Here is a 22,030-nt window from a genome sequence, read left to right on the forward strand (position 1 = left end):
ATTGATCTTGAATTGAGTTAAATATTGTTAAATTGCTGTACGGTTCTCCCCAACACCAACCAAACCAATCTCCCTTCCACTAAACTCCAAAATAGAATATTTACTTATGGATCATAATTTCAAAAGGTGCGGTGAAGATGATGCATGACAAAAACTCCAAAAGTTTCACATTGATTACAAGCCACATGTTTTGCATAACTAAGGTTTGCATGGACTGGCTACTTAGGGCGCGTTTGGTTGTGTTTTCGTTTAAAAATTGTTCCGGAACGAAATAGAAAAAGTATTTCTGTTCAGGAACAATTTTTGAACAAAAATACGTGTTTGGTAAACTTGTTCGGGAATAAAAAATACAGAAACATGTTTGGTAAATTTGGATAATTTTTTTATTTCTTTTATTTTTATATTTTTTTCTTATTTTTCCTTTTTTCTTTTTTTCTTTTTCATTTTTTTTTTCTTTTGGCCGGTCGCCGGCCAAGGCCTTGGCCCGACCGACCGGCGAGGCCGAGCTCGCCCGGCGGCGGGGCGCGGCCTCGCCGGGCCACCGCCCGGCGAGGCCGAGGCTCGCCGCCGGCGGGCGAGCTCGGCCTCGCCGGCGAGCTCGGGGCGAGCTCGAGCTCGCCGGGCCGGATGACGGCGAGATCGAGCTCGCCCGGATCCGCCATGGCGAGGCCGACCCTTGCCGGCGGCGGTGGCTCGGCGAGGCCGAGGCTACGGCGAGCCTCGGCCTCGCTCGGGGAGCCTCGGCCTCGCGTCGACCTCGCCGGGGGCCGGCGAGCCTCGCCGTGGCTGGGCGAGGCCGCCGGCCCTCGTCGGCCGATCGCCGGCCATGGCCGAGGCCGGCGACCGGCCAAAAGAAAGAAGAACAAAAAATAAGAGAAAAAAAGAAAAAAAAAGTGTTTCTGATTTGTGTTCCAGAAACAAGAAACACAAAATTTGTGTTTCTTGTTTCTGTTTCTTTTTTGTTCCTCGGGAACAAAAAGAACAAAAAAAGGAACAAACGCACCCAAACGCGTTGTTCCTTTTGTTCCCAGGAACAAAAAAACAGAAAAAGTGTTTAAAAACACAAAAAAGAAATACAAACAAACGGGGCCTTACATTTGTCGGGACTCTGAAAAATCGTCTGTTGAAATTACGGAAGTCATTGGGAAGTACGAAAGTGGTAAACATGAAAGTCTTCATCATGCCCTAGAACAGAGTGTCTGTTTATGTTCTTGATTATTTCCATCCGTGGTCAGACCTAAGCTGTCGTTTCAAAATTTCTGAATATTTTCAGGAAAAGGATGGTCCAATGAACGTTTGTTTGTGTCCTGGAAATTAAACGCACGTGTTCGAAAAGTAGCAAAGAGAGTAATATAGTAACGTCGTTCCAGCTTTGCACGTTGACCACATCCTGGAGTACAAGCGTGTTGAAGGACTGGGATAGTCAATCTTTCAGAATTTGGAGCCATGATCAGATGGGAAGTTTCCTATTGTATGTGGTATGTTTCATGACTAGTGGAGAAGATGTATTATTTAACCTCACTGCTGACAAAGGCGCAATGTATCTTGGGTGTAAGACGCACTACAACAATAGTCTATTTCAAAATTTTGTCTTTTCCTGGATCTCTGATCAATCATAAATCAGCGTTGGCAATTGCATCTAGGTTGTACAAATCTGAGTGAGGTAATGCAACACTTTATTAACCTCAAAGCACACATGTTCATACGTTTTATATGCTTCCCACAGTCCAATCATCGTCCAGATGCACTTTGTTTAATACTTGCACCACAACACCATAATATATCACATATCGCCCCCCAGATCCATAACTTGCAGCATTTTACTTTGGAAGACTCTATCAATGCAGTATAAAATCATATTTTTTTGGGTAGAACATTGATACAAATGAAAGTTTGGTGCATTTAGGGAATGAAATTTAAGGATAATGACATGAACATAAATCATTCCAAACTGCATTGATCAATAGTTGACATTAGTTAACTGGATATTTTCGTCCCTGACCCGTTGAAACGTTAGAAAGCTGAAGATCCTCTACAAAGTTATATAGCACTCTGCAGGTATTACTTTGCACGATGTGCTATTGACTTCGCAGCAAGCTTTCCATTTAGTTCATTTAATTAATCTTTTTTTTTTAAATCATTATTGGCCTCCCCCACCGAAAAAGTTCTTTGTCACCACATAAAGAATGGCAAACTTTCGTCTAATTCCAAACTTGCTGAATCGGTGTTGGGTCGCCTTTTCTCATCAATTTTCAATCGTTTGTGGAATTTATTATCATCCGCTGATCTCACCAATGACATAGGCAACTTTACTTCACTTGCCAAAATCAACATAGATCTGTTTCAGACTAGGGATACTCTCTTATACATGGATTGAGACGAATAAACCATGCTCCCCATTCATTGCATGCGCAAAAGATGTATATGTTTATTTTTACTTTTATTTTTTACTTTTCTGAAATTATAATATTACCTTTGATTTAAAATTCTTTGAGGGAAAGTAAATGAAATAAGAAAAAGTATGTTCCATTAAGTTCAAGGAAACACGGTCATTTGTTGCTGGAGAGAAAAAAAAAATTCATTGGATAGATGACATGCTAAAACTTTTGGAAAAGTTACCAAAAAAGTCCTATTATAATTGTGACAATTTAGTTCCAAATTTTTTTTTTTTGGCCAATTAAGTTCATTTGGCTAATTTTAATTGGCTGGCATTGATGTGGATGCTGGCTTTTTGGCTAACACTAATGTGGACAATCTTTAATAATATTTTATTTTTGAATATTTTATTATTTTATTATTTTTCCTTTTCTTGTTGTTATTCCTCTTCTTCCTCCTTTTCCTTTTTTTTCCCTCACAATGGTTGGCAAGGTTGGGCGACGGCCATGAAGCTCTCGCCAGTCGTTGGTGATGGTTGTGGCCCATACCCGGCCTCCCCATGGCCTGAAGGTGGCCTCGCCCTCAGCTGGCAAGGCCATGGTTGCCTTTGCCCAAGCCTTGGACAAGGCCTAGGGATCATCACCCTTGCATGCCACTATGGAAAAAAAAAAAGAAAAGGAAAAGGAGAAAGAAGAGGAAAAATAAAATAAAAATGCGAAAAAAAAAATTATTAACAATTATCCACATTAGTATTGCCTGGTATTAGCCAATGTCCATGTCAACACTGGTCAGCCAAAATTGACCGAATGAATTGAGTTGGTATAATTGTAGAAATGTTTAGGACTAAATTGACAAAAAAAAAAATGTTTATGATTGAATTAACATAATTGCAATAGGTTTATTACTTTTATAGTAATTTTCCATAAAAATTTTAGAGCAATGAATTGTCCTAATTATGTAAAGGGCTTTCCCGCATATAGTTGTAGCTTGAGTATGTCTCTTATAGAAAGTGACATTTTATACTTGTATGTCCAATAGTGGGGTCAGTCCACACTTTACCATTGATGCTAAATTTGCGCAACTTATGGTGCTTCTAGGAAGAGCAAGTTCCCAATTTCCATTGGAATTATCGCTCGTTGATTATCCACGAAAAAACAGTGTTATGATATTTTATTTTCCTGCTAAATCACTCTTTTAATTAAAAATATTCTCCATCCCAACTAGCCGATTAGGATGATCATCAACATGAGACATCTGGATCAATCATAATTAAAATTTTGGGGTCCTCTATAGTAATTATCCAGGGAAAATGAATACTAAAATGATAGTCATGACTCATCTTTCGCTAAAAAAAAGTTAGTATCGGCCATAAAACGAGTCGACCTTTGCCAGATTTTCACTTCTTGGAAAGACAATTGATTGGAAGAAGCCAAGAAGGTTCGAGCTAGCTAAAACATTGAGCAACAAAAACCCCAATAGATAAAGAGTAACATATAGTGGAAATCCTCCAATGGGAACAGGGACCATTTATATTTTGAATATCAAACAATAGTGGGGTCAACACCCAATTTACTATGATGCTAACTATGATGCTAAATATGCGCAAATACATGCTGTTTCCTGGAAGTGCAAGTACCCATTTCCCCTTGTAATTATCTGCTTTTAATTATTCATAAAAAAGCGCCTCGCCCAATAAGCCTTGAGGGCTCGTGCGAGGTACAGGACGAGTATAAATCCATGTGAACCCTCTTTGGAGAGGAATAGCTTCATTCAAAGCCGACGAGGGTTGGAAACTGCGCAATCTCTGGTGTCGATGGCCAGGTATCCCGGGGTTGACAAAATCAGCAACAGCAAGAAGACAGTGAAAAAGGGTGCTTGGAGTGCTGAGGAAGACCAGAAACTTGTGGCTTATATCATGCAATATGGCATTTGGAGCTGGACTCACATGGCCGAACCTGCTGGTGAGTACGTGATGTATTGAAACTTTTATTTCCTAGATCTAATTTCTCTTCATTGAACGAGTTCGATGTGGGTTTGGATCTTCCGGATTCAAGAGTATAGCACCCTGAAGAGTCAAGTAACTGAGTGGCTTATACATGGATCCAAACCCCAGAGCATTGCTAGATCAAGATTTTATAAAAAATTTCAACTCATAATCACTAGCCCTAGTTTTGAATTTGTTATTATCATCAGGCTTGGCAAGAACCGGAAAGAGTTGCCGACTTCGGTGGATGAACTATCTGAGGCCCAACATCAAGCATGGCAACATCACCAAAGAAGAGGAGGAAATCATTATCAACTCGCACCAAGTTCTTGGTAGTCGGTAGGTAAATTCGGAGTATGCAGGATGACTCTTGGTTGACATTGTACGACATGCGCGGACTTTGGGCAATTTGTGCCTCAAAATATGTTCTATTCTCATGATTAAATCATTCTCCCCAGTTGATTTGGAATTGACCTAATTGGCATGCTACTTCAATCCATCTGCTTTTCCTAGCTTATAGATACCACAGATCCAGCAAATTAACTGAGGAAATTACCTATGTTTCTGCTAGGGCACAGAAATAACTTTGTATTATCATTATACCACAACTCGAGGACTGAGTGGGGTAATCACCACAGTAAATAATCTAGAACCCTAAATTAGAATCAAGCACTTCATATTGTGTGTGTTTGTGTGTGTGTGTGTGTGTGTGTGTGTGTGTGTGTGTGTTTGTGTATTTTCTGATTCAACCAACAAGCAAGAACACACTGTCATTGCTATTCATGATGAGCTAGGTTTCTAATTTATAGTTTTTCTTCTTGTAGTTGGGCCACAATCGCAAGTAGGCTTCCAGGAAGGACGGACAATGAGATAAAGAACTACTGGAATACTCGCTTGAAAAAACGCTTCATCCAGGAAAAGTTGGAAATGCCAATTGCATGTGATGCAAAAGTTAACTCCAATCCAAATAATATTTTAACCCACCAAAATCCATCTACTTCCATTCTTCATCCTACAGAAGCAACAAAATTTGGATCTCCCCAGGATATTCCAACACTATATGCAAGCAGCTTGTGCCCATCTTATGAAGTTCATCATGGTGACAAAACCCTAGTGAATCGCTGGCACTCTGCGGGCAATATAATTGGAGAAGATGCAAACTTTTGGGAACAATTGCTTTCTGTGAAAGATTTTAGCGCAATAGAAGATTTGGAGGGTATGTGCCAGAACTTGGGAAGTATATCGCCTTCTTATGGGGGTATGTACTCCGATTGTGTGTATTTTGGTGATTCCTACGACGACTTCACCGTAGATTTATGGGCAAACTGATGGTAATATGGTTGCTGATTGTCGCAATCGTGGATCTCCTCAGTAATGTCAGTTTTCCTTTGTTTTTCATAAGGCTAGTTTTTGCCCCAATGCAGTAAACTTCGTCGTGCGTCTATCTAGTAAAGTTTCCACCGGGTTGAGTATAATAGCCTAGCATGTCTATCAGTAAGAGTGGATATATGAAATAAATGTTGTACTATCCAAAATCAATCTATGGGGATAGTATTTTATCTGGTTTAGAGATCAACTCTCCTTTATGAATCATATATGATCTTTATAGTGGAGCTTCATGCTTTATCGGGACGATGTGAGAATATGTATTCTAAATTTCTTCTGTTCTTTAAGCAGTGTTGTCATACTTTTATTCCTTCTGATACAATTTCTTTCAGTTGGTGTTTGAGGCTGCGGCTTGCGCATTTTAGCTAAAATAGCACTTGTTCAAAGTAATGGTGATTGCATAAGTATGATTGTACTGAACAAATCAAGATGAAGTTTATTATGATAAAGTACGTTCTTTGCAAGTAAATTAAAATCTCTCCCAAGTGCTGCCAATAATAAATTTGAACTAAAATGTTTTGCCTTACAGCCTACTTCTTGATATGCCAGGGCCTCACTTGACTATTATGCTGTGTACTCTAACCTACAAACAAATTACCTAAAACTTGGTTTTACATTTATACACAATCAACTCTCACTGTACATTTGTATATATAGGAAAAACTCTTGAGAGGTTGAGACACATCGCATGCTCATATATGAGTTTTATACAGTATTTGGCTTTCCATAATCATAACAAATCTCTAACTTTGTATATATATCCTAGAAAATTTGCTTTTATCCTCAACTTTAGTAACTTTTTGTATTCCACTAAGTAATTTCGGAGCACCCTACTTGCTTGAAGAGGCGTTATCTCATCGATTGAGTGTCGGTACACATCTACTTCATTGTACCTCCCTCCTTAGATAACTTTGGCTCTCTATGGCAACGGCATGATCCAACGACTAAAATGAACCACTAGAGTATGTATATTCTGGATTTATGCAATAAAAATTCGTTGCTTAGATATTCAGTTGATATACTTATAGCCTAGCTTTCCGAGCTAACTAATTTCAAGTGTAAGTATTGGTTAAACTCATTCTACTCACTCAAGTTATATGACATCTAAAGAATCCATGAAATCAAGTTGGATTCCACCAGAATAAATTATCATGAGTTCTCCAATAGTGTAAAAGTTGGTATTTTTTTTTTTCAATATAATTGATCGTGACTTGATCGTGAAAGGTATACATGAGTACCTGGCTACTACGGGTGAGCAAGGGCCGCTTCAAGTATATTTTTTTTGGCTCAACCCTAACAGGATGCACTTGGAATTTCCAGGCTAGGTTCTATTGTACAAGAAAAACATTCAGACTAAACTATGTTGGAATATAATATGCAAAAACGACAGGATCTTACAATTTATGTCAATGCAAAATTACCAGAGAAATAAACAAGAAATAATAAGGACATCAGAATTCTTACCTTTTACCAAAAAAAAAAAAAAATAAGGACATCAGAAATTTACATGATTCCGTCCGAGTATCTATACCTACGTCTACGGGAATAGCTAGCAGCAAATAATCCACTATAATCGGAGAATAAAGATTTACAATTTCTCACACGCTCAAGTATTTCCTATATCTAGATTTAAGCCCAAATCCAAAGTGTGTAAAAATAAATAACTCATTTGGACTTAAATTCACAATACAAAATTACCGTACATTCCATCTCAAGGTAAAACGCTCTATGTACGCTAAAACAAGAACTTGACGTCGGTCTTTTCTCTACGTACGTATACCTTCGTGTTCTTTACCTCTTCAAGGCTTGTGGACGTGCGGCTCCTTTTTCTTTTTCTTTTTCTCTCTCTCGTAGGGCTTCTACGGCTCCTCCTCTTCTTTTCCGCTTTTTATACGTGTGTGCGCCTAAGGTCAACAATTTGACCGGGCCCCACCTACTTTAGTCTTCAATGTGAACAAGGGTTGTTCCAGCAGAAAGAAATCCTTATTTTATCTTTTATTTTATTTCATCTTTTATCTTGTAGTGATAGGTTAACTTCGCTCTTTTGTTTCCTTGTTTATTTTGCACGTCTGAAAAAAAAAAAAAAAGTCTGATAAGAAGAAATACTTCTTCATCTGATTTGTAATTTGCTTGAAAAACCTTCATTAACAAAATTCAATTTAATAAATCGTTATACGAATTTAAACTTGAGATAATAATTTAACAAATTAAATGGTTCCGAGATCAAAGCCAAGTCAGGTCTAACTCAAAATTTTCTTTTATTTTAAAATTAAAAATTGATTAATTTTTTATATTTTCGATGTCAAAATCCACTTTTCGACTAGTATGGACCGACTCATTTGATTGATTAGCTTTGTCTAGTATATGGTGACTTTGAAAATTATTCTTTTATTTATTTATTATAATTCAAGGTCACTAATAGGCAGCCACATGCATTGTACGTAATTAAGATTTTCATCTTTCTTTAGGACATGATCATTGGTTCAAAAAACAGATTCAAGAATATAGCTTTTTGTATGGATAGTCTTGGATCATGAAAAGATATTAACTCTTATATGGATAGACTTATTATTTGAATAATAGACGTAACTCTAAATAAAAAGGCACAACCCTAACAAAAACATTTTGAAGCATAATAATCTCCAATGAGGAAAAAGTACACTAGGAGCATATTAAACTCAATTACAACATTTTGATTGACGAGTTCATGCAGCACGATTGTCACAATCTTCCACAAATGATGGCACCAGCAATGACATCGACCTAAAAGTCTAAGATTCACACGTGCTTTCTAGTTCTTTGTAAACTCCATGGACTTTGACGTCTCTTTCGTTCTTTCTCTCTGCTGTGCCGTCTCCTTCATCGGAAACTTCACTGATGTGACTCGTACTCGGTCAGTCGCTCTGATTATCCAACGAATCTAGCCGTCCGTGTGCATGCACCATCTACTTTCGTTATGCGTGATCGCGTGCCTACAACTATTCAGTTAACATAATTTCGAAGCGTCCTCTGTCTTTTCTCACTAGTTAGTCTTACCTTGCAACTTCTCTCTAGTTCCCTAAAACCACAAACACCTTGAATTCCCTACGATTGTCTGAGACTGACCACGACCATTGAATTAATCAAGTATTGAGATGGTTTTTACTTGTCATTAATTTGGCAATTTCTGTTCACAATCTTCAGCAGGTTTTCGTGTTGGGCAACATAAATAAGTAAGACCAGACAACATTTACACGTGGGAATTTAAGTTTCGCGACTGCACGAGTTTATATTCAATCAGTGAAACCATCCACGGGAAACATGGCTCAGCCACCTAGAAAACGTCGTCCCATACTATCAGTCATAATTTAAGAAATGCATGCAAGCTTGTATTCTTTCTATGTGATCCATAATGAATTTTTCTATTTCTAAAATGTGATATATTATGACTAAGCGGAAGCGTGACGATTTGAGTAAGAAATAAATTACAAAAATAAATTGTAATACAATGGGTTTACTTGATCCAGCAGTGTGCCCACTATACGGGGAGATATCTTTGAGATGGTTCCATTATAATTGACAAATATAAAATTAGAACTGCTCAATCACACTCACTTATAATTGTTTCTTAATCCTAGGTTAAACCTGAATCCCAAAAAATCAATCACAAGATAGGATTTTCCTTAAACTCTCACTCTATTGGATAATTGCTATTAATGCCTTCTGCATTTCCCGTAAGTTTACACACATGTTAAGCATACTCAACATGCACCCAGGACCAAACTCAACAACATATATTTTTTTTGCAAATAAAGTATAAGTCCTTCTCCGACGTGAAAATGTACTTCATCTTCAATAAAGAATAAAATATCCTGTGGAAATTAATTTTCCGTTTTGCATCAACCACAATCCTGTTGATCAGAGTCCAATTCCGCCTAGATTTCTGTGCGATTCAATTATAGATCGGATTTGAAAACAATTAGGATTCATTTCAAGCCTTAATCAATAAATCTCCATTTTGCGAGAAGTCCAACTTCATCCTCGCCACTGTTGTCCTACCCTAGCCTCTATGCTCATCACCTGCTGCAGACTCCAACCAAGTTGAACAGGACCGCAACTTGGTCAATGGGATGGGCTTCGTCAAAATGTCTTGCCTGATTATTTGTAGTGTGCATTTTTTCCATTGAATACGGTTTCTCATGACATCATATCAATTACAAAATTGTAGGTGACATCATTGCGTTTGATCCGCTTGTAATTCACATGGTTTTTAGTCAAATGTATTGCACTCTAATTATTGCAGTAAATAACTATCTTCTCCTACAAAAATCCCATATTATGGAATTTAACTCCTGAGCCAATTTCTTCTTTGATTGCGTCGATTGACGCCATGTACTCTGCTTTAATGTCAGCAAAGCAACTGCATATTATAATTGCGTTTTCCACCTGACAACCCACAAAACTGAATACTTATCCTGTCAAGGACCTCCCTCCATCCAAGTGACCAGCAAAATCTGAATCCAACACGTTAAATTCAAATTTAATTTCAAACGTGGCATCCTCTCAATAGTTTAACAAGAAACTCTTTGATGCATTGAACCAAACAAAACAAAGTTGCTCTAAAGATTGCACCTATCGGAACAAAACTATTCTCCGAGCACCATTTCACTTCAATGGTCAACGTTTGAAAAACTTATTTGTTCTCATTCTTTCTATTTCTCCTTCAAGCCAAAATGTATAAACAAATACAAGGTAAATATAAAAACCAGTTATACTTATATTAGTAGGTATATTGCATATAAACACAACACACGGGGTTGCCATAGCCGACAGGTGGTGGTGGCTCGAACTGAGGACAGAAAGAGACTTGCGAGTGGTGTGGATTGTACTGAAGGGGCTGTTTGACGTGAGAGAGGTGAGGAGGAGCAGAGATGGAATGCGAAAAGGGAGGGGGGTGGTGGGGGTGGGAGGAAGCCAATAACACATGTAGAAAAATGTTAAGTACTCAAATATATATATATATAACGTAATTGTATCTCTTAATTTTAGAGGATCTTAATTCATTGGTTATATAAGCAGTTCACATTAAAGAAGAATCGCATCCTCTTTTGACCATATATTCTCTAAGTTGATTCGCTTGTTAACTTAGCCGTACTCTCGGTTGCCTTTAAATGTATGAAGTAGAGGTCCGACTAGGGATTAATTTTTAGTGTCTGCTGAGCACACGGATTTCCTGAGCGGATTTGGATTACTTGCCCGGTGGCAACCTAATCATGAAAGACAACGCAATTCGACGCTCCCTAATTCTCCTAATCTTTTAATGAGGCCGCAGCCTCAATCCATGCACGTCTCCCAATTGAATTTTAATTGATTACTTTAGAAGTCGTTTGACTCATGGCATTAAGTGTATCTGCAATGAACCGGGCCAAGTCCTGCCAAAACAATCCGGCTCCCATTCTAGTCAACACAGACCTCGGTGTTCTCGAAAAGAAAAGTCTCATGTACCTTTTTTTTTGGTCGAAAAAGTCTCATGTACTTGATTTCAAAGCAAACAATTAGCCTCCGTACTCTTTACCTCCACCTTCAGCTCCTTCACGTCCACCTTGCTTGTTTTCACACTTCTTAATAATGGAGTCCTAGACATTCGATAAGACAATTCATAACCTCTTAATTATCTTTGCGTCCTAAAATAAATTTGCCCTATTTAATTCCTATCATATTTTGTTGCCTAGGATGCATGCATAGGCTCACGATGCGCTACATACACATCCGGGGAGAAGTACCAAAAAGGTCCTAAACCTTTTGCCTTTATGTTGATTTAGTCCTAAACCTTTTTTTGGTGTCGATTCAGTCCTAAATCTCTTTACGTTGTGCCAATTTAGTCATTCCTCATCAATTTTGGCCGAATTTTGCTGACTGGACGCCGGCTGACTGATGTGGCCTGATCGGCGTTGATGTGGATAATTTTTAATAATATTTTAATATTTTTGAATTTTTATTTTTGAATTTTTTTTTTTTTTTTATCTTTTCCTCTAGCCGGTCACTGAGGTTTGGTGACCGCCCAGAGCCGAAGGTCGGCGAGGGCGAAGCCGACCTCGCCGGCCACCTCACGGGCGAGGCCCTTACCCATGGCTAACGAGGGCAAGCCTCGCCCATGGCCGGATCTAGTGAGGTCAAGCCTCACCGGCCATGGGCAAGGCTCACCTCGTCGATCCGGCGAGGGGAGCTTGCCCATGGTCGGCAAGGCTCAACCTCGCCGAGATCCGGCAAGGGCGAGCCTCACCCATGGCCGGCGAGGGCAAGCCTTGCCCATGGCCGGATCTGGCGAGGTCAAGCCTCACCGGCCATGGGCGAGGCTCGCCTCGTCAGATCTGGCGAGGGCAAGCCTTGCCCATGGCTGGCGAGGCTCGACCCGCCCGTGAGGTGGCCAGTGAGGTTGGCCTCGCCCTCGCCGGCCTTCGGCTTTGGCTGGTCGCCGGACCTCGGTGACCGCTTGGAGGAAAAAGAAAAAATCAAAAATCAAAAAATCAAAAATATTAAAATATTAGTAAAAATTGTCCACGTCAATGCCGATCAGGTCACATCAACCGATCGGTGTCCAGTCAGCAAAATTGGCCGGAAAGGACAGAATTGGCACAACGTAAAAAGGTTTATGACTGAATCAATATCAAAAAAATGTTTATGGCTAAATCAGCACAAAGGTAAAATGTTTAGGACTTTTTTGGCACTTCTCCCCACACATCCGTGCTTGCTTGCGTGAGTAATTACAGTGCTTGGAGACACATGTTTTAATTTAAGTAAGCCACAAAGATTCAGCTTCTACAAGCAGCAATCATATTAACTTCATATTAACAATTATATTAAATTGATATTTTTACTTTAAACTCAATTCACCCTCCTCCTTTGGCAAACACACATCTATCCACTTCACCTTAGTTCTCAGGTGGCATTCTTAAAATTTCTCAGAATGGACTGATGTGTACCTTCCAAAGGATGAAGGAGGCCTTGGTATTCAAAGATTGCGTGAATGCAACAAGGCAGCCATGCTAAAACATATATGGATTTTATTCACGGATAAGGAGTTCTTGTGGTGCAAATGGATTCATTCTAACTTCTTAAAGAAAAAGAACTTCTGGATAACGGTGAAACCGACCTTTTGTTCTTGGGCGTGGAAGAAGTTGCTTGACCTCAGGCAGGAGTTTCGCCATTTATTCAGGTGGCATGTGGGAAATGGGCGCTCTATCTCTTTTTGGTTCGATAATTGTCACCCAAGAGGCCCTCTAAACAAGTTTTTCTCCGACCTGGACATATACCATTAAGGTATCCCTAGGCAAGCTATAGTCGCTGATTTCTTTTCTCACTCTGGCATGCCGTCTAGAGTCCTTGACACGATAGCTTCCTAGCACAACCCTCTCCCTATTCTAAACCAAGACACCGATTGCCTCCAGTGAATGGGTCACCCATCTGGAGTTTTTTCAGCTACATCAGCTTGGGAGAGTATTCAGCCAAGAGGGTGGTTCGTGCCTTGGGCCTCCTTTATCTGGAATCGTGCGTTGGTCCCCCGATACCAATTCCATCTATGATTAATCACTAGAAATAGATTGCCCACTCAGGTCTTGTTACTAACCTATGTTAGAATTACGGATACTAATTGTGTTTTTTGTACTTGTCGTCCTGATTCTGTTGATCGCCTGTTCTTTGGGTGTCGTATCACTAGAGCTCTTGCTATCTACTGGGCTTCTAGATGTAACCTTGCCTGGCGTAATTGTTCGTGGGCGGAAAACATTTAATAGGCCATTAGGTATCTATCGGAAGACTCTTTCGACCACACCCATGCTCGATTCGCCTTTGGAGCCTTATGCAATATTATCTGAAAGGAAATGAATAATATCCTCTTCTGTGATTACGAACTCTTTTTGCCGGCTTTGAAGAAACGCCTAGACAAGGTCGTCAGGGACAAAGCTATGACCTTCCAACAGGTCCCGGATACTCCTACCTACCAATATGAGGATACAACAATGCTGGAACCTTAGCCCTTCTATCTTCTCAGGTTGAGCTTTGGTTATGCCTTAGTTTCTTTTCTTTGGGCTAAGGTTTATTAGCCCCCTCTTTTCATTTGGGTTACCATGATGCCCTTGCACTCCTATTGACATTTCCTAATGTCACCAAAAGTGCAAGTCCTTATGTTGGTGTCGCCGCCCCCCCCCCCCCTTTTGTATAATTCCTTTTTGGGTTAAAGTTAATACATGCCTTACTTTTACCAAAAAAAAAAAAGAAAAATTCGACCCATAATCAATAAACCTCTACCATGATAGAGAAGTCCAACTTCATCCTCATCGATCATTGATCAGTCATTGTCTCTCCCAAGCCCATCTAAGCTTCTCATTCACTTATAAACACCGACCAAGTCCGAATAGTATTGGAACTTGATCAATGTGAGAGGATCGTTGGCATGTCTGCCAAATTAACTACCGTGTTGCACTTTCTCAGTGAATGCAGATCTTTCTGACACAATCTCAGGTATAAAATTATACTTGACATCAATGTATGTTGTTTGCTAATGATATAATCAATTTTTGACCAAATGTGTTGCACTCTGATTATTGCAGTAAATCACAATCTCCAACTACAATAATCCTCAACCGTTGAACAAACCTGTGATCCAAATAGATTCCTCGATTGCCTTAGTCGATGCTACACACTCTACTTTAGTTGTCGGCAAAGCAATTACCGTCTATAGCTATTATTGTAGGCAAATGATATAGAATATTTTCATAGATATGAGCAGCCAATAACACAAGTAGTAAAATGTTAACCTCTCAAGAAAATAAATACTAAGGTGTAACTTTATCTCATAATGTTAGAGGATCGTAATTTATTGATTAAATAGCAATTCATGCATATACTTTTTTTTTTTTTTTTTTTAAATATATAATATAAAGAAGTATTGCTTCCTCTTCTGACCGTGTACTCTCTCGAAATTGGGTGTGGGACTAAAGGTTTTCTTTCTTATATTTTTGTTTGTGGTAGGGCAAACAGGTTGAGTTCGCTTTCAAACTTGCCGTACGCAAGGCAGAGATAGTTGCCTTTAATATATGAATTGATGGTCGGACTACTGATTGATTAAGTCTCTTTGCTGAACTCATGGATGACGTCCGAAAATTTGGATTTCTTGCCCAACGTCATCAAGAAAAACAAGCACGTTTCATAATTGAATTTCAATTGATTATACGAGAAGTCGTTTGACTCGTCTTTGAAAATGATTTGTCTCCTCGTTCAACGCCTCCGGAACATCTTCGCACTCCGGTTCTTAATCCTTATCTGTGATGTAGGCATAGGTTCAAGACGCGTTGCTTGCATGCTCATGCTTCCGAATTTGCATATCTAAGTAATTGATTTAGAATAACTTATCTAAGTCACCAATTGTAAAATCTAAAAATAAGATACATCTTCGCAGTCTTTAATGATGGAATTTTCTATATAGAATAAGTTAACAAATAACCTTGTAATTATCTTTGCATCCTAAAGGGAATCCACTCTAACTAATTGCTTTCAATCTATCTCTAAGTTAGGAGCTTATTCAAGATAGCGAGCCAGCATATGAAGCTATGCTTGGGTGTGTTAGGTGTAATCCATATTAGCTTGTGCCGAGGAGCCTTTCTTGCATGAGTTCTAATGCTACTCCATGCACTATTGACAGAAAAATTCTTTGAAGAAGTCGCCCTCCAATGCACCTGAGCAGACTAACTGGCATTGGAAGACACCACAAGTATCCAGCTTCCACAAGCAGCAACCGCATTAACTTTATCATTACAGTTTTACTCCCTTGATGCATCTGATTTAAACCCATTCACCCTCCCCCTTGGCAAAAACACATCTATCCACTTCTCCTTTGCACACTTAGTTCTCAGATTAGCATTTTTTAAATTTCTCAAAATAGACAAACTTTTCTTTTTGTTGTAATCTCCCATCTTTTTATATCTTAAAAGATATTCTTCTTTTATTTTTCTTTTACACTCTATTCTTCAGTATTTTTTAGTTTGCGTCATAAAAGAGCACTTACATAAAAGAAATTACAAAAGGGAAAATAATTTCAAAACTCCCTTAACCATCAAAACATGAACAGTTTCGAGAGTATTAGTACTTGAGGTACTTTCCCCTCCATGAGTCAAACTCTAGTCGACCTTCTAAATTTAATGTACTAGAAACCCAAAAAAGAAGAAAAATTAAAGCTCCAGATTCTGAGTAATTGGGGAAGTATGAAAGGGGTAAACGCGTAAGAAACGACACCCCTTCGTTAACTGTAGTGGTCTCCTCGTGAACTGTTCTTTCAGAGTTTCTGAGTTTCCAAGAATTAGTACGTGGGACCGCGGATCGCGGTGTTTGTTACTGCTCCGAATCTTGAGTATCCGCGGGAATTTTGAACACACGTTTTCAAAAGGAAAAGACAAAAACATAATCATGCGTTGTGTTCTGTGTGCCTTGGCATATTGACCACATCTATTGGGAAGTTGTGTGGGAATACCGTGGACTTTTCGGTTCCCTCCAAAGGGGAGGCATGCTTGTTTATATTGGCAATAGTCTAAACGTGTTGAAGGCCAGTAAGAGTCAATATTGCACAATTTGGACCTTCCATTATCAGATGAACTTTCTTTCTTTTGTTTTGTTTCGGTGTTTTTGACCTCTTTAGCTCTCGTTAAACATAAATGAGTGGATGCATCTAGGTTTTTGCTTCTCTTGACTGACGTGCTCTCTATCAAGTAGATAAGTAAATTAGCCTTTGCGAGAACTCTTATCACGGTTCATTTCTAAGGGAACCAATGAAGCTGAGAAAAATATTTAGAACAACTTCGCTTCTCGTTAACAAGCTTGCAAAACAGTGAAAAGTTCATGGTTTCCAACGTATTAACAGAATGGACTTTTCTAGTAAAATGCTGCAAGTTCATTTATTTAGAGAACTTCGTTTTTGTGCTTAACGTTTGTATTGCATACATGTATTTACTAGATGGGAGCGGTGGTAAGTCAAACATCAAAAGAATAGAACAAACCTTAATTGTTATTGTGATAAATTGGCCTAGAAAGTATTTGCCCTTCATGTTGGTTAATCACCATAAGCCACAAATCGGTAAGCACTATAGTCTTTAAACTGAAAAAACACTAGGCATAATCTTCTTTGACAAGCAAAAATTCACAAAACTAAATTCTATACAAATAACCCTAGAATGGTAACACGATCGCAAAGATAAATGCTTTTTTGGTGCACTCCATTAAATTTGATGCTGGTTAATGGCCAAATCACTAAAATCATCTGTCTCCTCAACAACAGATATAAGTGTCATAAAACATTCTCTGTAATATCTATACGATTGCCATGGTCCAATTACCATCCAAGACTCAACGTCAAGTAGTCTTTCCTCAGAACCCAGCACACTCTTTAAGAGACTAGGGCTAAAATTCAGAGACTCCGAACGCATTGAATTCAAGGCAATGAAATTTTGTTGCATTCAATGTAGGAGATATTCCAACATAAAGAAACCAGAAGTGTCCGCATTTCCTGGTTATTTCTATCCTGACTTGTTCCACCCTAGGAAAAGCTAAAGCTATTCTGCAATGTTTCACAGCTGTCTTGCGTAAGTATTACTTTGCACTATTGCGCTTTTGACTTCGCTGCTAACTTTCCATTTACTTCATTTGTTTATGACCATTATTGGTCTCCACGAACCGAGAAAGTTGGGTCACAATAATATAGAGAAAAGGCAAACCCATTGTCTAATTTCAAACACGGTGAGGAATTGGTGGTGGCCTTTCTCCCCATGTTTCAAGAGCATCGAGAAAACTATGGTTATCTTCATCCACTGCTAGAATTTCATTTTCTCCTCTTGATTTCACACCGTTATTATCCATCCCTCCGAATACTGTCTTTATGCATTCTACGCATGAATGAAAGAATTCTCCCTCCTCCAAGTCACATATTTTCATCGCTTCCACATCGTTAAGCTTTTGACATGGAACTCCATCGCCAAAAAGACTACTAATCGCAACTTGATCATCCATTGACTCTCATCCCATGATTGATCTGCTTGTAATAACAGAAAAGTTGTGTGAACTTTGATCTGATGCAAACCACCATTGCACACATATCTCCAATACCGCCAAAAACACACTTAAAAAGCTTAAATTAAATTACCTCAAATTAATTACATGGCTATTTGGAATTCATTATTGCTTACAATCAAAAGTGATTCGCAATCTACAGAAATTAAACACATGTCAAACTAGAATTAATAACTGGTTTTTTGATTGTGCAATTGTATATATTAAATTATTGTCTCGAGTTTAAACGTTTGCAAAATGCAATCCTTTTGAATAAATTTTTTTATTATTTGATCATGAAGATATTTTTTCAATAAAAATAATATCCAAGATTATGCACAAGATAAAAAATTTGAAATTCCTTTTGGATCTTGGATGTCTTCGATCAATAGAAGAAAATTCGTTAGACTTAATGAATGTTTACAAAAGAGGAAATAATATATACATTTGTCTTTTTAAGGTTTCTTCACCTTACCTGCAGCGTGCGAATTCTCATTGAAGAAAGAACATGGTGGGGCCCAGAGTCAAAGTTGTTGACTCTGGGCACACATATGAAACGTAATACGTCTTCTTTCTTTCCAGTGGAGCCGCTGAAGCCCTACGAAGTACATAGAGCCGCACAAAAGGTACGTCCAGAAGAGCCCGCTCGATCAAGAAAGATGAACGTGAATCTGTACGCGAACCAAAAGAGGAATGCTGGAGTTCTTATTTTGGCATACGTAGAGCATTTTACTTTGAGCTTGAATGTACAGTAATTTTGTGCAGTGAGTCTATGTTCAAATAAGTTGTTTATTATAAACACTTTGAGTTTGATCTTAAATTTATGTGTTGAAAACAGTTGAGCATGTGGACAATTGTAAACTCTGATTCTCCAATTATAGTTGATTATATACTGCTGGCTTTTCCCATGGATGTAGGTACTGATACTCAGAACGAATAATGTAAATTTCTAGTATCCTTATTATTTCTTGTTTATTTTTCTGGTGATTTTGCGTTGATGTAAATTATAAGATCCTGTTGTTTCATGTATTATATTCTAACAATATGAGTTTGGATATATCTACATAGAACTTTTTCTTTTCCTTCTTCATAACAATGCGACCATGGACAATGAAATACAACACTTCCAATTAGCTTCGTTTGTTTGTTTGTTTTTTTTTTTTTTTTTGCTTTCTATTTTTGATAACCCAACCTAGAAGGATGACCAGAACTAGTTAGCTATACAGAGGGGGACTAGTATAGTGTTAGGATTAGGAGCACGATAACAAGAAAATAGAGAGTAAAAGCGAGAAAGAGAAATTGAGACATAAGGTTTTTATCACTCAAATCCATTAGTTATCGAGTTGAAGCATGGGAACAACCTTGTCATCGAGTCAATTTCTAATAACCTAGTTTGACGAGGGTGGGGAGTGATGACTAAGTGAGAGGCTTCAAATAAGAAGTGGTCTTGACGAAGCTTCTAGGATGGCAAGTGGAGGTAGGGAGGACTGAATGCCACGTCGAAAATAAGTAACTTCGAAAATGAAATTTTGACCATGTTTAGGGTTGGAACTTCAATTTTAAGCATGCTCAAGTGAAAGTGCTACTTGGGATGGTGACCTCGTGGGAAAGTGTGTACTTGTATGCCAAAAGACAAAGCTATACAATTTGGTATGGGATGAACCAAAGCAAACAATATCTCAAGTAACATAGTTCACAATGCACAGATTCAAGGGAAATAGCTTCTTTAGCTATGATTTTTCATTTATATTTGTAAAATTTATCTTGGCATAATTTCCTAAAGAACCCTATCTATTAAATGGTGGAGGGGGACACTCTCATTGAACCAGAAATCAAAGACGACACAAGCCTAAGAGTTATTGTTAAAAAAGCTCTCATGACATACACCTTAATGCAGAATTAATGTAATTATAGTTTGGGTTGGGCGAAGTGGGATCTATTTGTTCATTCAATGTTGCTTTGTAGTTTCACAAATTGAATACTTTTTAATAGCATTATCCTGTCACAACTAGACAGTAATGAACTCGTTGCATTATTGATACTCCTGTTATCGTTAATATTCCCCTTTAGCATATTCTTCAATAATAGAGACACGAGTCAATCGCAAGTAAATTACGATTTCTATTGTACTATGTCACTTACAAAATAACCATTCACTGATAAAAAAAATTGGTGCTAGTAATAAGAAAAAGAATTGATGATTTAGGCTTTAGAGACTTTAACTAAAACTATTATTATTTTCATATTTTACAGCATTTATAACTTGTCTCCATTTAATGGACATATCTGAGTTTTATTTAAGTTTAAAAGTAACTCTAGAAAAAAAAAATTGAATTGGAAAAAATGTTCATGCTAAAAATTTAGACAACGACAATCTATCATAAATAAGAGCTGTCTACCGTATTTGTTAGGACTAGAGTATGCTTTTTACATGGGAAGAGACTTTTTATATTTGAATATCCTAATAGCGTGGGGGTCAGTCCATATATTAAATTTGATGCTAAGGATGCACAAAGACCCACCACCAAACGTTTTAGACTTTTATGCTGCTTCCAGGAAGAGCAGACCCCATTTCCTTCTTGGACCTGTCTGATTTGATTTTCCATGAAAAAACCCTTGAATACATGTGCGACTTGCAGGACAAGTATAAAATGCAGAAGTCATCCGCAGGAGGGCAACACCATTCAAAGCCAAGAGAGCTGAAAAAGCATAAGCTCCCTGACCCATAATCCCTAGTATCGATGGCCAGGTTTCCAGGGTTGACAAGAGCAACAGCAAGAAGACAGTGAAGAAGGGCGCTTGGAGTGCGGAAGAAGACCAGAAACTGGTGGCTTATATCAAGAGATATGGCATTTGGAAATGGACTCACATGGCCGAACCCGCCGGTGTGTGTTTGTGTTACATTATTATCTCTCTTTTGTTTCCTATCTGTTTTCATTTCATGAAACGGGGTTTTTATGTGGATTTGAGTCTCCTTGATTAAGGCCAATCATGCGGCAGAAAGGGATTGAGTACTGTCTACAAAGATCAAGACGTGTCCTGGTGGATCAAGATTTTCCCATTGAAAATTTCACCACATAGATCACTAACCCTAGTATTGGATTTGCATTTGCTCAGGTTTAGCGAGAACAGGAAAGAGTTGCCGGCTTCGATGGATGAACTATCTGAGGCCCAACATCAAGCATGGAAACATCACCCAAGAAGAGGAAGAAATCATTATTAACTTGCACCGAGTTCTTGGTAACCGGTGAGTAAATGTACTCGTATAGCATGATTCTTGATCGATATTGATAACGCGCATGATGGGGGAATAAAATTAAAACGGTAATACAGAGAAAGACAATAACTTGAGTCATAAGTGGGGTAATGCCCACAATCAAGAATCTAAAACTGTACGTTAACTACTGAGTCTATGATTCTACTAACAAGCATGAACTCATTGTCATTGCTCTCTGTAAATAATTGGATATCTTATTCGCAATTTCCTTCTTGTAGTTGGGCCAGCATAGCGAGCAGACTTTCAGGAAGGACGGACAATGAGATAAAGAACTATTGGAATACTCGCTTGAAGAAACGTTTTCTCATGGAAAATTTGCAAATGCCAACCGCATGGGATGTGAAAGTCAACTCCAGTCACAATGATCCTTTATCTTGCCAAGATTCATCAATTGCCCTTATTGATGCTACAAAAGCACAAAACCTTGGATCTGCTTGTGGAATTGATCGGGTTGATGAAACCCTAGTGTTGACACCTAAATTTTTAGGGTTAATTTTTGCTATAAAATAAAAAATCACATGGCATATAGTTTAGGGAAATTTTATTTTGTGTTATATTGCATTAGGATTTTTCACATATTTGGGTAATATACACTGCGAGGTGTATTTCGTGCAAAAAGGGAATTTTTTTGGATAGAATATGTGAAAAATACAAAAGAGAATATCACATGTAGTGCAATGATATATTCAGAAAATTATGCACGAGTGAAATTGAAATAAAATTTGCTTCAAAGATCTAAAATTTTCCCCTATAAAAGGCGTTGCACACGTACGGACAAAGGGGGGATTTTCGAAATTTTTGAAGAGCAATTACGTGAGGAGTTCTTGGGGTCTCGGTGAGCGGGGATTCGAAAGAAAAATCAAGAAAAAAATTGCTTTCTTCCGTTTGTCTTTGGTTTGTCTTGAAGAGAAAAAGTCAGAAAAAAAAAAAAAAAG

General features: G+C 38.3%; 2 protein-coding genes across 2 annotated transcripts; both read left to right on the forward strand.

Annotated features, from left to right (window-relative positions):
• The first annotated feature begins 4,189 nt into the window (after positions 1-4,189).
• On the forward strand, positions 4,190-5,689 carry LOC120292909 (transcription factor WER-like). Its single transcript, XM_039311462.1, has 3 exons — positions 4,190-4,337; positions 4,570-4,699; positions 5,185-5,689. Exons 1-3 carry the CDS (start codon positions 4,190-4,192, stop codon positions 5,687-5,689), a joined length of 783 nt encoding a protein of 260 aa, XP_039167396.1.
• A 12,788-nt stretch (positions 5,690-18,477) lies between these two features.
• Positions 18,478-21,446, forward strand: LOC104442445 (transcription repressor MYB5; the record flags this gene model as incomplete). Its single annotated transcript, XM_010055883.2, has 5 exons — positions 18,478-18,564; positions 18,657-18,731; positions 20,568-20,703; positions 20,936-21,065; positions 21,314-21,446. Coding segments are annotated over exons 1-5 (561 nt in total), but the record flags the coding sequence as incomplete, so codon positions are not given.
• Positions 21,447-22,030: the final 584 nt, after the last annotated feature.

This window comes from Eucalyptus grandis, chromosome 4 (genome assembly GCF_016545825.1).
Source record: "Eucalyptus grandis isolate ANBG69807.140 chromosome 4, ASM1654582v1, whole genome shotgun sequence".
Taxonomy (NCBI): Eukaryota; Viridiplantae; Streptophyta; class Magnoliopsida; order Myrtales; family Myrtaceae; genus Eucalyptus; species Eucalyptus grandis.